Genomic DNA, 12215 nt, shown 5'->3' with positions numbered 1-12215 from the left:
GCAGCAGAGTGCAGTGATGACAGCGCGGTGCGGGCCACATTGCAAGGCCTGGCTGGACGGATTTGGCCCGCGGGCCTTGTATTTGACACATGTGGTTTAGACGGTCTGAATTGGATTGAGTTGATTGGATCAGCTGGTCAGAGCAGGTTGGTTGGATCAGCTGATTAGATTAAATTGCTTGCTGGTCAGGCCACATGCTTGGTTTGTAGGTTCATACTCCAGTAGGGAGTGTGCAGGCGGCAGTCAGTTGTTGTTACACTCTCACATTGAAGTTTCTCTCTCTCCCTCTCCCTTCCTCTCTAAAAATCAATAAAAATATTTCTTTAAAAATATTTTCTATAAAAATATTTCTTTTCTTTAAATAAAATTAGCCAAAACTGGTTTGGCTCAGTGGATGGAGCCTTGGCTTGCGGACTGATGGGTCCTGGGTTCAATTCCGGTCAAGGGCATGTGCCTTGGTTGCGGGCACTTCCTCAGTGGGGGATGTGCAGGAGGCAGCTGATCGGTGTTTCTCTCTCATCGATGTTCCTAACTCTCTATCCCTCTCCCTTCCTCTCTGTAAAAATCAAAATATTTAATAAATAACTAAATAAAATTAAACAACTCAGAGTTTAAAAATTAGTCTCTTTTTGCACTAGCTATTTCAAAATTAGAGCAAATGCACTGGATTCACTGGCATTAAAGCAAAGGTCAGTTATTGGCCCTAATTAAAAATGTTTTGCTTATTTATTCTTTTAAGAATATTTTCTCCCAGGATTACTTTTAATTTAAGGGAAGTAACTGACTTGACCTAGAGGTTGGAGTGGGTATTTAAAGTATTACATAAGTCTCCTTTTCCCCCCATTGACCTCTCCCCGGCTGCACCCTCCGCTCATTTGTGTCCATTGGTTATGCTCAGATGTATGTGTACAGGTTCTTTGGTTGATCTCATATTCCCTCATAGGTTAGACAGCGTATTCAATGCTTCTCTGTCTCTGGTTCTATTTTTGTTCATCAGTTTATGTTGTTCATTTTATTCCACAAATGAGTGAGATCATGTGATATTTTTATCTTTCTCTGATTGGCATATTTCGCTTAGCATAATGTTTATTTCTCACATCAATGTTTCTTCCTTTCTCCTTCCTTCTTTCTCCCCCCCGCCCAATCTGTAAAATTAATTTTAAAAAATACAATTTAAAGTTGCAAAGAAGATAGCTTCCAACAAATTAAATAATTAAAAACCTAGGATTCACCCAGCTGGTGTGGCTCAGTGGTTGAACATCAACCTATGATCTCTGTCAGAGCATATGGCTGGGTTTCAGGCTCAATCCCTAGTAGAAGAGGGCATGTAGGAGGCAGCTGATCAGTGATTGTCTCTCATTATTGATGTTTCTGTCTCTCTCTCCCTCTCCCTGCTTCTCTAAAGTAAATACAATATATATATATGTGTGTGTGTGTGTGTGTGTGTGTGTGTGTGTGTGTGAGAATATATATATATATAAAAGAAAACTAGCCCTACCTGGTTTGGTTCAGCAGATAGAGTGTTGGCCTGTGGACTGAAGGGTTCTGGGTTTGATTCCCGTTAAGGGCACGTACCTTGGTTGCAGGCTCCTCCCCTGACCTGGCCCTGGTCAGAGCTCATGCATGCAGGAGGCAACCAGTTGATGTGTTTTTCTCATATTGATGTTCCTTCCTGTCTTTCCCTCTCTTTTCCACTCTCTCTCTAAAAATCAATGGAAAAATACCCTCGAATGAGAATTAAAAAAAAGAAAAAGAAAAACATACTCTTCAGGTAGTAAAAATAGAGGAGTGTGTCCTCTTAACAGCAGCATATCCAAATATATTTGTAGGCAGAAAAGTACTCAATGAGTGAAGTTTCTATTTTATTCAACAAACAACTTAAATGATGTAATTTTTAAATGTAATAATATATTTCATGTAACCCAATGTACCAGTCATATGTCATTTCAACATGTAGTCAATATAAAACATTATTCATGAGATGTTTGTATTCCTTTTATGTACCAGGTTGCCAGAATCTGGTATATATTGTATTTCACACTGATGGCACGTCTCAAGTCTGACTGGCCACATTTCCAGTGTTCAGTAGCCACATGGGGTTCATGTCTTTCCTGGTGGACAAAGCAGATCTAGACCCTTCCAGGCGAGGTGCGGGGCTAGCATCTCCATAGATCCCACCCAGAGAGAGGGCATTGCCATCTGTTGAACATCACTGTGTGCCAGGCACTGGGATTTACCTCATCAAGTCCCAGCGACAAGGCTGGAGGTAGCGGGTGATCAACCCATCTCATCGCTGAGACAACTGAGGCTCAGAGGGGTGAAGTCACACGGTGACTGGAACCAAGGTTCGCTGCCCCAGGCCTCTGCTGCCAGAGCCCTCAGGTGGAGGTGCAAGCCATGAGGGACCAGCGAGAAGGCAGCTCGCGCTGGGCCTGTCTTCTTGAGTCTATTCCCTCGTAATTTCTTTTATTCATAAATTATTACATTTGTCAAAGCTATTCATGGGTAGTATTCACTGTTAATCAATAAAAATTGCCACCTAAAGCATTGTCTACTTGAAACTTTTCATTTTGCACCCACTCCCAAGGTCTGTTTATTCATTCTTTAAAACCAGCACAGATGTGACTTCCTTTGGAGGGCTGCTGCTTCCCAAACTCTCCCTCTTCCTTTGTGCCACTGGTTATCACCCCCTGTGCTACCTGCAAACCTTTACAAGCCATTTTATCACATCTCTCAGACCTCTGGCAGGAGCTCCTTACCTTCTTTGTGCCATGGACACTTTGGCAGCCTGGTAAAGATTGTGGTGCACAGGGTTAGCCAGGGAACTGACAGCAGCAACGTGAATGGTGTCCTTTCGGCGTTCTGAAATACATATTTTGAATCGTGTCTAATCCTGCTTTGGTCCATAGCATTTGAAGCTTTTGACATAGCTTGAATTTTTGTTTTATGTGTCTGTCTGTTTTTAAAAAAAACAATAAAAAATTTATTTCCATTGTTCTGTGACTTACATGCATTGGGTTGTCTGTTCTATATCTAGGCCAAAGCAACTTCACGAAATCCCAGCCTTTTACTGTCCTGACAAAAACAAGGTGAATTTCATTCCTAAAAGCGGCTCTGCTTTCTGCCTCGTCAGCATCCTCAAGCCACTCCTTCCCACGCCAGATCTTACCCTCAAGGGGTCTGGCCACAGTCTGACAGTCACCACTGGCATGACGACCACTCTGCTGCAGCCCATCGCTATGGCCTCCCTGTCTGCAGAGCAAGACCGAGTCTCCCGAGGAACAAGTACAGTCATGCCATCGTCCTCTCTGCTCTCACCACCCGATACAATTGAGGAGGCTGAAGGGTAGGTCCAGTGCTGTGCAGCCACTGTTCCCTCGGATCTCTTGACTGTGATGGCACCGTGCGCTCCCAGTTGGCTGTGCGGTGCTCAGGCGTTGCACGGGGACTCCCAGCACAGCTTCTGGAAGAGCACCCCTGGTGGTCTGCTCGCTGGGAAGGCCAGCCCTCAGTGCTTAGCCTGCTTTCTCCTAAAGCGCCAGCTGAGACAAGAAAGGTCTCATTCTTTACTTTTGGTGGGCTGATACCACTTTTTTTGTTGTTTTGTTCTCAAATTAAACTTTAGAAACAAACACACAACAAAACACCGATCCCTGCAAATGATTCCTGGAGACGTGAATGATGCTGCAAGAACCACCTTTTATATGATGACTATTTTATAATACCAATGTTACATTTTCTGAGACGTAGCAAACAGATGTTGAAAAGATTCTTTGGTGGCCTCTGTTTCTTGTTTCCCTTTCTAAATGTGTGCTTTTCTCAGCTGTTTTCAGCTTTGGGACCAAAGGGATTGTTGACATTTTCCCAGCAATCTTATTCTCATGACTGTATTCTTCTCCAAAACAAGAATTGATAAGTAAATGCATTGACCAAGTATATAAAAAAAAAGAAATAAAAAGCAATATTAGTACATGATGTGATTTATGTTTTTTGATGTCAGAAGTTTGTGCTTTAAGTGAAATATTTGTAAAACTGCTGTTTTCTTCACTACTCCTGTATACATTCCACCATATGCTCAGAAAAATTTGTAGTCTGGAGAGGAGTGCTTCATAAGTTCTCACCCATCATCGGAAGTTGGTTTGAAAGTCTGAGCCAATAGGAAGCTATCCAGTGTTGATTGCTAGCTAGGAGTGAGGAGCCCCTTTGGTTTTCTGCACAGTATTTGTCACATGATCTCCCTTTACTCCAGGTACCATCCTACCTTTCCTCCTCACTGTATCATAGTCCCAGAGATCCTAAAATGACGGTGCATGGATTTCCTCCTTTGCTTTTGTGATGTTGTTGTCTTGTGGACTTGGTCCAGGTTAGTAGTTTGCCAGGAGCGTAATCCATTGAATAGCAATCCGTAGTCACAGAATCTTGCGACTGACATTTTCTGTATGTAGTGGGCACTGAGATGTTACCTACAGGTTTTGCTAGTTGTCTGTCCAGCGTTCCACACAGTGGGGAACACAGACAAAGGATAGCTTTGGGGCATGAGCATCAGGAACCTTTGAAAAATCCATCCAGTTTTGGAGTTAGGCTCATCCTAATACAGTTACTGCCAATGTCATGTGTCCACAGTACGTCATGTCTGGGTATGTGGTAGTAAAATTAAGGAGCAGCTCTTTTAAAAAGTGAGTTTTAGCAAACTGTGTTGGTAACAAGCATCCTTCTGAGGTCTTCATATACTACCTTCTGATGCAATGATTTAATGTTCTTATACATATTAAAGGGAAAAAACATTTAAATACTTGTTAAAGGGATACAGTTTAGAGGGTTACTATGTCAGTTTATCCAGACATATCCCATCAAGGAAAACCTAGTGGTAGCAATACATCTTCTCAAAGGACTTCTTATACTCATGCAACTTTAAGTACCTAAGTAATCAAAAGCATGCCCTGTTCAAGTTAAAATGGAGATGTATTTAGGGAATTTAGATAAATTCAAACATAAGTCTGTCAGATGAGTTGGTGAGACCGATGAATTTTGTTTCCTTTTTGTTCAAAACTCATTTATTTGGAATCAGTCCATGTGGCTTCTAAGTCAGTAATAGCCCAGTTATTCAGGATCTAAATGTTCTGGTTTGTTTACTGAGAACTTGGAGTCTTTGCCTTTGACTTGGCCTTTTCCCTGGAGAACTGCTCTCTCAGAAGTACAGGAAAGGTAAAACTGAAGTCAGGTGTGTGAGTTTAAAAGTCAGGAAGAAGAAGTTAGAGACAAGGTTGAAAAACACACAGGCCTGTTTTTGGATGACTTGAGTTCTGTTAAATCCGCGTTCTTTTCTTTGCCTCACACTTAACCTTCTGTGTCTCCATCCCTGCAAGTGACGAGGGTATTTTCCAGCTAGAATGCCACTTTGTACAGTTTTTCCTTTTACTCTGATGTGCATGTTTGTCTAATTCACATTTTTCTGTGGAGTTTCCTATATCCTTAATCTAAGTAATTTAAAGTAGGAATGGGATAACTTTATTCTTTACACAGTCCTATAAATGGAACTTGTAATGTCTGGTTGTAAGGACAATGTGAATTTGTCGGTAAATGGATTGTATGACAACCAAGCATATCCCGTGGATTTGGAAGAAATAGAGCCTGAGATTTGAAGAAGAAAAAGAAGGTACAAGGTACAAACAACTTTAACTGCCAGTGCCAAAGGGCTAATTTTAAACATAGGAACTTTATCACAGTCTTAAAAAAAATATTAATCCTGATCAATTCCACTTTATTTAACCCTTAGTTCCCAAGAGGTTGATTTTTTTTTTAATGGGTCTCAATATTGTTTTCTAAAATTACATTCTATAATTGTTATTTTTTAGAAAACTGTACAGAAAGTAAGTAAATTAATAACTTCAATGGGAATCTAATTTAAATTTTTTAAAAAAATTTTTAAGTAAATGTGTTTCCATTGCAGTAAAAGAAATAGGTGGCATGTATATTTTGGCAAAAGAAGCTATTCTGTGGTTATTTACTTTATCAGTCTTAAGTTATTTTTTTTTTTTCCTTAAAGAAATTGTTGTGATAACAATATGTGAATTTACTAGTTTTGATCATGACTGAGTCTGTTGCTTGTTATGTTTTTTGTGAGCAGTTACGCTTTTTAAAAATATCTGTTTTCCTTTTTGGTTAATATTGTGAGCATGGATGCCAAAATTATTTTGTCCTAGATTCTTCATTTTGTTTAAAATGTTTCTAACACTATGACAAGCCAAATCCAACTTTCAGAAGGTGCTATTGCTACCTGTGGAATAACTGGCAGCAAGACAGGCTTTTTCTTTTCAATGGTTGGCTTTTACTCGAAGGTATTAAAAAAAAAAAAAAAAAAAAAAAAAGGAAGAATTTGTAGCCTTGGGTATGTCCAAGATTAGGACTGGGTTGTCAAGATTTTCTTTTGAAAAAGGAAATTGCCACTACTGAATTTACTGTATTATTTCTAAACTTAAGATTCTTTCCTTGATGCTTGGACCATTGGAGTGAACCGGACCAGTGGAAGTGCTGAATTTGCATTAAGCTAAGAAAAATTAACTCCGCACTTTATGGTTTAAGTTTTACTCTGCCTTAAATTAATGATAGGCAGAGCAGCCCTGAACAATATATTTTGTTTATGCACTCCTGTTGAAGAATATAATTTATGTTTTTTTAAAGTTTGTATCTTTCATCTGTTGAAGCTGTTTAAATCTTTTTTAAATGCAGTTTTTTAAAATTTTGTTTTTCTAATAAAATTTTCCCCCAAAACAGCATTTCCAATGGTGATAAACATTGTTACTATGTACTTATGTATTCCTGTATCGGAACACTTGTTGCTGCCTCACAAGAAAATAGAACTTTTATGTAAAAAATAAAGTCTGTTCTTCTTGATTTTTTCCTGTGTACTTTTATGAATATAGCCTCAAATTTTCTTTTCATACACTGCAAGCCTGAATTAATTTACAAATAGTATATTCTTTTTTACAAATTAATAGAAAATTGCGTTTGTGTTAAGTAGCAGGATATATAATACTAGAGGCCTGGTGCATAAAAAGTAATGCACTGGAGGGGCAGGTCCCTCCAGCCAGCCTGCCCTCTCTCACAATTTGGGAGTCCTCAGGGGCAGGAGGTGATCCGGTGATCGGGGGAAGGCAAGGTCCCCATCACACTTCTGCTGCTGCTACTGCTGACAGCACAAGCATTGGCTGACCCTGGTTACCTGAGCCTCGGGCAGCCCTAGGCTGCTGGGCAGCCGACAGCCAAGGCTAGCCTGCCCCTCGGGCCTACCCTGGGGAGCTGGGGACTGAGGAGACAGGGGGACTCTGGATGCAGGCCTATGGCAAGGCAAGGCTGAGGGGACTGGGAACCGCCATCTTTAAGGACATGGCAGTCAATGAGCATATTCCCTCGTAATTGGCTGTTGGCGCTGCCATCTTTGTAATGTCGTGAAGGTCAATTAGCATGTTTTCTCTTTCTTAGAAAGGACTGTCGCTAATTACTTCTTGCTTCCTCCTTCCTTTCTCTAGAACTTCAGGTACCTGATCTTTGTGGTAAATGCTAAGCAAACTTAACACAGGCTTTTATTTTTATTTATTTATTTATTTTTTAAATATATTTTATTGATTTTGTACAGAGAGGAAGGGAGAGAGATAGAGAGTTAGAAACATCGATGAGAGAGAGTCATCGATCAGCTGCCTCTTGCACACCCCCCACTGGGGATATGCCCGCAACCAAGGTACATGCCCTTGACCGGAATCGAACCCGGGACCTTTCAGTCCCCAAGCCGACGCTCTATCCATTGAGCCAAACTGGTTTCGGCAACACAGGCTTTTATTGAAAGCATATTACATACAGTTACAAACTTAGTAGATGATACGAATTTTAAAAAGACATAGTCTTTGCTCTCAACTTTAAAAATTAGAAGGTGAAAAGGAGCCTACATAACTGCAACAAAGGATAAAAAGTGAGAAGCAGATTCAGCAAAGTTCACTGAAAAGTGTGTGGGAGTTCAGATGCTGCTTCCACTTGTGAATCAGGGAAGATCCTCGTAAAGAAATGACATCTGAAATGAGCCTGATATTCGTCACTTTTTCAATATGTAGCCATGGCTAGGATCTCATTTTATCCAGGTTAAAATAAGACTTTATCTCTGAGCCAGGTCAAAGCAAGTCCTGCAAAATTACCTTTAAGCTTATATTAGTAACATCATTAAACACACAAATAACAAAACATAAACTACTGAAGTTGTACATGGAGAGCTGAGCGGACATTGTCGCCATGCTGCGTTTACATATGTCTGGAACCCAGGGCTGCTGGCATCTCACTCCAAAGGAAGAAGCCTGACAGGAGGCTCACAGTGTGACCTGATAAGAAGAGAGATAAAGTTACTCTGCATGAGGTGGAGGCGAGAATTGAAAGTAAAAGGAAGGGGACTGAGGAAAGAAGAACTAAGGAGAAAGAGAGAAGAAAAGTGGGATGGCAAGTGGGGAGTGGATGAAAGAACAGGAAAGATGGGCACAAAAAACTCACCAGCACTTCCTAAGCAAAAATGCAAGAGCTGTCAGGAGCACCAGGGGCACCATCACTGCCAAGATGATCCAGCCCTTGGAGCTGTGATGGTGTTCTGTGGGTTTGGGTGCACACAAAGTGTCATTTCAAACCCACCCCCTGTTTACTGCATTTCCCTGCTCTGCCTTTTTTATTAGTGTTCCCTTCACTAATCTTTGTTCTTGTTTCCTCTCTCCTCCCTCTTCAGAGTTGAATCTTTCATCTAACCCTCAACATCTTCCTACTTCTGCAGGTCTCTCATTTTTTTATTTTTTTAAAATATATTTTATTGATTTTTTACAGAGAGGAAGGGAGATGGATAGAGAGTTAGAAACATCGATCAGCTGCCTCCTCCAAACTCCCCACTGGGTATGTGCCTGCAACCAATGTACATGCCCTTGAACCTGGGACCCTTGAGTCCACAGGCTAACACTCTATGCACTGAGCCATTTTCTACTCTTCTATTTATTGAACTATTTTCAATCTTTTGCGTCTGGAATCCATAAATCCCAAGTGTTTCACTTTGCTCTCCTGCTCTGCTTGTGGACCATCCACTCCCATTCCCAGTGTGGGCCCTAGTTTTTCTTACCCAGGTAGAGGAGGATGTCCTGGCCTCCCAGGCTGCTGTGTCTCACTCGGCAATATAGGCCAGATGTCTCAGTGGCTTCCACCTCCAAGAAAACCTGAAGGTACCATGTCCCATCAGCATTGGGCAAGATGCCACTCTGTTGAGTGCGCTGCTGTATCTGTTCACCTCGCATCCACTTGACCCAAATTGGCTTTGGATGGAAGCCAGAGACATGACAAACCAGCATCTGGCGGTCAGGACTGGAACTGGGGCCAGTGGACAGCCAGGCCTCTGGTTTTACTGCAGAGGACAGGAGAGAGATTCAGATAAGGACTAACACAGACTTGGAGGTTCATTTCTTCACATCAGTTTAGATAGACATATCTATCACATGCTGGCAATTCACACATTATTCTCTCTCCTGACCCCTTATCCTCATTTTAAAGGGATGGTGGGAAGGTATAATTTTAGAAAATTCTTGGAGGAACGATATGGGACTGACCTTCTCTCTGGAGATCTGCCTTTCCCGCTTCAAGGATGCTCAAGAGGAAACGTGGGCAGGTGTCACTGAGCAGCCTCCGTATTATTTTGTTGGCGACATGGTACTGACTGAATACTCTGCTCATAGGCTCAGCTCTAATTTCATCCTTTACAGAAGGCAGCCAGGAATTGTTCTGGAAGTGCAGGAGTTCTGATCCTTGATAAGCAAGTAGATAGAAGGCTACTATGACTCCCCCAGGGTGCAGCTCACAGCCTCCTGTTGCCTGTACCTCAAAGGGATCTAAGGAAGAAAGGGTATAAATTAGAGGAAAGCGGGAGTAAAGATGAAATTGCTGTAAGCAAAAAAAAAAAAAAAAAAAGGAAAAGTAGTTTGGGGGATTTGAGGTAATGGAACAAAATTTGGTTTCATCAGAAGTTCAGAAAAAGTGGGATTTGTGGTAGTTGAAAGTGGAGGAAAAAAATGACTTCTTTTTTGGAAATAGAAGTTAGCAAATTGTTGAAAGCAGGTGACATAAATGGTGAGAGCAAGAGAAGAAGAAAGCACATAGTGAGAGTTATGATTATAAGCCAGGGTGAATGAAATGCAATAGTTACAATAGCTATACAGACAGAGAATGCTGAAGAGATTGAATGTGTAGGGGGAGAGGGGGTTGGGGGGCGGAGGGGACTGGATTAAGGAACTCCTTGAGACACACACACCCCTCTGCCAGCACACTGCACCTCCCCATTTGGGGAATTGAACTTACATTTAAGCTGCCATTGACGGGCATGTCTGTGAAGTTTGTTCGACATTTCAATGGAGAGCGCGTGGTGGTACTCCATCACTTCTTTTATCTCTTTCTTGGTCAAGTTGCCCTTAGACCAAGGACGCAGGAAAACAGTACGGCCAGAGTTGTCCTCGCCATGAGTCTGCAAGTCACCCAACCAAGCAGAGCTCTGACTTTTCACCCAGGAACGGTTGTAGAAGGATGAGCTGTGGATAACTTTGAAGGAGATATCCTGGAAAACTGTGGCAAAAGAACAGATAGATGAGGAGAAGAAAAGGCATTGGTAAGGAGAGAGAATGAAGAAAGGTGCCAGAAAGGAAACACTCAGAATCTGGAGATAAGGGAAGCCATGGCTACCTCAGCAGCATTCAGCTGCCCAGGGCCCCATGCTTTCCAGACAACCTTCAGAAGGGCACAAGGTTCCAGAGTACGGGATACTCTTAACTGTGCTGACATCTCCTCTCCAGGTATGTTCTGAGGATGCTGTACCACAGAGAAACACACACACACACACACACACACACACACACACACACACACATTTGTACCCCACAGGGCAGTGGCCAGAGTTCTTACCATCTTCATTGTCACCGGCTGCGAGGAGAACAGCTAGCAATGGAATGTGCAGAAGCAGCATTTCCTTTACAGATGTTATTTCTTTCTCAGGAAAGGTTGTCTTTGGCTTCTGTTTTAAATAAAACTACTTCACACTACCTCTATTCTGTCTTCCTTCATCTAACAACAGACCAAAGAAAACAAAAACCCAGTGTCCTTCCCTAAATTCTAGACACCAATTCAGCCTCTCATTTCCCCTAAAGTTCTGACTTTTCTCTGGCTTTCAGCATCTTCCTTGTACAGCCTTCATTCTGATCATCTTTCTCTAATTCATCTATATAAAATAATTCTTATGCGCCATTGAAAAGTCAGTTTCCCTCTGGAGATATTCCCTTCTCATTCAGACAATGAAAGCATAAAACTAAATGTTTTCCAATTCCTACCTGATGTTCTGTTGTCCCTGCTCTTTCCTGTCACACTGAAATTTTCGTGCCAAGTTTAAACACTCTTCAAATAGTTTCTTCTTCTGTCTAAGCCCCATCCCATTATATCATCTCTGACATCTCACTGGTGGCTTTATATGATTTTCAGGAAATCCTGTGGTTGCCCTGTGTAACAGTATAAACTACTACTCCATTATCCTTAGGGAAGAACCAGTAGCCATCACAGAGACCACAGAAAACTGGAAACATAAAAATCTCTGTTTGACTTGCAGTGATATATATTCATTTACCCAGGAGTCATTCAGCACCTGCCTGGATACAAGCATCTTGCAACACTCGTGAATATCTAGTGGTCTACAGGCAATCACTTTATTCAGGAGCTTGTGTTCTATTTAAGAAGGAAGCATACAAACTGAGGATAGAAGCCTTGGTGTGCTGGGTTTATGGTAATGTACAGACTGGAGAAAACAAGCCTTCTTGAAACAAAGTCCCAGCCCTTAACTGACGTTGCCCACTCAGGATCTTGGCTCCAGTGATTCGCTCAGGGCGCCGGTCTGTATACCTCTGCTGCACTGGGTCCCCATCTCGAGTGGAATGCCTCCTGGCAAGGTGCTCAGTGAGTGAGTTTGAATGAATGAATAGTTGGGTTCAGGCACCCAATTATTTCTTTCATTACCCAGATTTTTAACATTCTTGTTTAAGGTATCAGAAATCTTTGCTAGTATTTCTACTTGGTGAAATGAGAATCTTACACAGATTTATTTAGGATTAAAATATATGCTAACAAGCCTGAAGTTTATACAGATACTTTAAATCTCATACTATAAGTTT

The 12215-nt window shown here is 41.5% G+C and overlaps 2 protein-coding genes across 4 annotated transcripts in view; one reads left to right on the top strand and one right to left on the bottom strand.

Annotated features, from left to right (window-relative positions):
- FAM117B (family with sequence similarity 117 member B) overlaps positions 1–6894 on the top strand; it is a 52502-nt gene extending 45608 nt beyond the window's left edge. For all 3 annotated transcript variants that reach the window (XM_045575752.1, XM_045575751.1, XM_036421163.2), the window contains one exon: positions 3038–6894. In XM_045575752.1, coding sequence (XP_045431708.1) covers positions 3038–3350 — 313 coding nt within the window. In that variant the 3' untranslated portion in view covers positions 3351–6894. The remainder of the gene's footprint in view (positions 1–3037) is intronic.
- A 2109-nt stretch (positions 6895–9003) lies between these two features.
- LOC118709159 (T-cell surface glycoprotein CD1a-like) lies at positions 9004–11968 on the bottom strand. Its single transcript, XM_036421074.1, has 4 exons — positions 11947–11968; positions 10366–10626; positions 9621–9899; positions 9004–9418 (listed from the first exon to the last, which is right to left on the bottom strand). Exons 1-4 carry the CDS (start codon positions 11966–11968, stop codon positions 9126–9128), a joined length of 855 nt encoding a protein of 284 aa, XP_036276967.1. The 3' UTR covers positions 9004–9125.
- Positions 11969–12215: the final 247 nt, after the last annotated feature.

Source organism: Pipistrellus kuhlii, unplaced genomic scaffold, assembly GCF_014108245.1.
Source record: "Pipistrellus kuhlii isolate mPipKuh1 unplaced genomic scaffold, mPipKuh1.p scaffold_m20_p_7, whole genome shotgun sequence".
Lineage (NCBI taxonomy): Eukaryota > Metazoa > Chordata > Mammalia > Chiroptera > Vespertilionidae > Pipistrellus > Pipistrellus kuhlii.
The sequence above is the reverse complement of the archived record's forward strand: the minus strand, read 5'-3'. Positions and strand labels throughout refer to the sequence as shown.